General features: G+C 49.6%; 1 protein-coding gene across 1 annotated transcript in view; it reads right to left on the bottom strand.

Annotated features, from left to right (window-relative positions):
- Window positions 1-2,048, bottom strand: part of LOC111647837 (multifunctional procollagen lysine hydroxylase and glycosyltransferase LH3-like) — a gene marked incomplete at its 5' end in the record, with an annotated part of 11,144 nt that overhangs the window by 6,197 nt on the left and 2,899 nt on the right. Inside the window, 4 exons of the mRNA XM_087171562.1 lie at window positions 136-831; window positions 909-980; window positions 1,065-1,178; window positions 1,828-1,969. Coding sequence (XP_087027688.1) covers window positions 136-831; window positions 909-980; window positions 1,065-1,178; window positions 1,828-1,969 — 1,024 coding nt within the window. The remainder of the gene's footprint in view (window positions 1-135; window positions 832-908; window positions 981-1,064; window positions 1,179-1,827; window positions 1,970-2,048) is intronic.

Raw genomic sequence — 2,048 nt, 5'->3', positions numbered from 1 at the left:
CATATACACACACACACACACACACACACACACCACAGAAACACACACACACACACACACACAGAGACACACACACACACACACACACCACAGAAACACACACACACACACACAGGAACAGGGGAACAGGTGAACAGGGGAGCAGGGGAGCAGGTGAACACGTGAACAGGTGAGCAGGTGAGCAGGTGAACAGGTGAACAGGTGAGCAGGGGAACAGGTGAACAGGTGAACAGATGAACAGGTGAACAGGTGAACAGGGGAACAGGGGAACAGATGAACAGGTGAACAGGGGAACAGGTGAACAGGTGAGCAGATGAACAGGTGAACAGGTGAACAGATGAACAGGTGAGCAGATGAACAGGTGAACAGGTGAACAGGTGAGCAGATGAACAGGTGAACAGGGGAACAGATGAACAGGGGAACAGGGGAACAGATGAACAGGTGAACAGGTGAGCAGATGAACAGATGAACAGGTGAACAGGGGAACAGATGAACAGGGGAACAGGGGAACAGATGAACAGGTGAACAGGGGAACAGATGAACAGGTGAACAGGGGAACAGATGAACAGGTGAACAGGTGAACAGGGGAACAGGGGAACAGATGAACAGGTGAACAGGGGAACAGGTGAACAGGTGAGCAGATGAACAGGTGAACAGGTGAACAGGTGAACAGGTGAACAGGGGAACAGGGGAACAGATGAACAGGTGAACAGGGGAACAGGTTACCTTGTGTGATCCTCCAGACCATTCCCCGTTGTCCTCCATGGTCTCCACCATGTGATCACACATCTTCTCTGAGAAAGCTGGAAACCAGTAAACATCTGGACAGGGCTGGGAGACACACATCATTAATGAGCTGTCAGGTAAAACAGGGAGGATTGTGGGATTTATCGGGGGTGTTTTGTCACCTGCTCCACGAAGGTCTTGTCATCTTCAAAGATTCTGGAGTAGTTCTCGTGGATGTACTTCTCCTTCCAGTCCTGTGAACAGAGACACACTCAGCCTGCGCTCTGGATCTCTTCCTCACCTGCTCATGTCAGTAACGCTCAGGTGTGTCGCCTCACCACAGGGTTGTCGAAGATCTGCCACATGTCCGGGTGCAGCCTGGACGTGTTGAAGCTGGTCGACGCCACCAGGCGACCAAACTCATCGCGGTTTGACACGAACATGAAGACACCCTGCACACACACACTGTTCATCACTTCCACTGTCCCAGGGTTTATTTCCTCAGGACAAACAAACTTGACTGATAAAATAAACAAATACAATCACAGCTGTCAGAGATCAGAGGAGCTGTTGTCCCGCCTCCACGTTCTGTCACTCAAACTCCCAATAACTGCAGCTGATCACCTGTGATCACTTCCTGTCAGAGTAACATGATGTTCATCACTGCAGCACTGTGATACTGAAGGACACGTAAACACAGCAGGGTTCTCCCTGAGGTTCTCCCTGAGGTTCTGCCTGAGGTTCTCCCTGAGGTTCTCCCTGAGGTTCTCACTGAGGTTCTCCCTGAGGTTCTGAATGACGTTCTGGAGCTTTATTGTGGAGGGACGTCAGAGAGCTCCTCAGGAAGTGCAGTCACACTGACTCAGATCATGTTAGTCTGTGATGTGCCTGTGGAGGCTTTTTATCACGACACCCTCCTTTCTCCTGTCCCCGTTTCTACGAGACCTTGTTTATTCTGAATATGATCAATCTTATATATATATATATATATATATATAAAAGATATATAATATACCTGAAATATTAAAAGGCTAAACAAAAAGCCACCTGTACATTATTATCACTAACAAGAACCATGTGAGCAGGTGTTCAGCGAGTTACCTGGTCTCTGATGCTCCTGCAGAACACCATGTCGGGGTCCGTCCCCTCGTCCACGTACAGGCTCACCTGGGACAGTTTGGACCGCAGCATGCTGCCTTTGATCAGGTAGGCCTGAGTGATGTACGGCACGTTCCACAGACCGCTACACACACACACACACACACACACACACACACACACACACACACACACAGTTACAGACTAAACGAGGGGAAGAATCC

This window comes from Seriola lalandi, unplaced genomic scaffold, assembly GCF_002814215.2.
Source record: "Seriola lalandi dorsalis isolate HSWRI2012SDOR001 ecotype SW California unplaced genomic scaffold, Sedor1 jcf7180002055009, whole genome shotgun sequence".
NCBI classification, from domain to species: Eukaryota; Metazoa; Chordata; class Actinopteri; order Carangiformes; family Carangidae; genus Seriola; species Seriola lalandi.
This window is presented reverse-complemented; position numbering and strand designations above follow the sequence as displayed.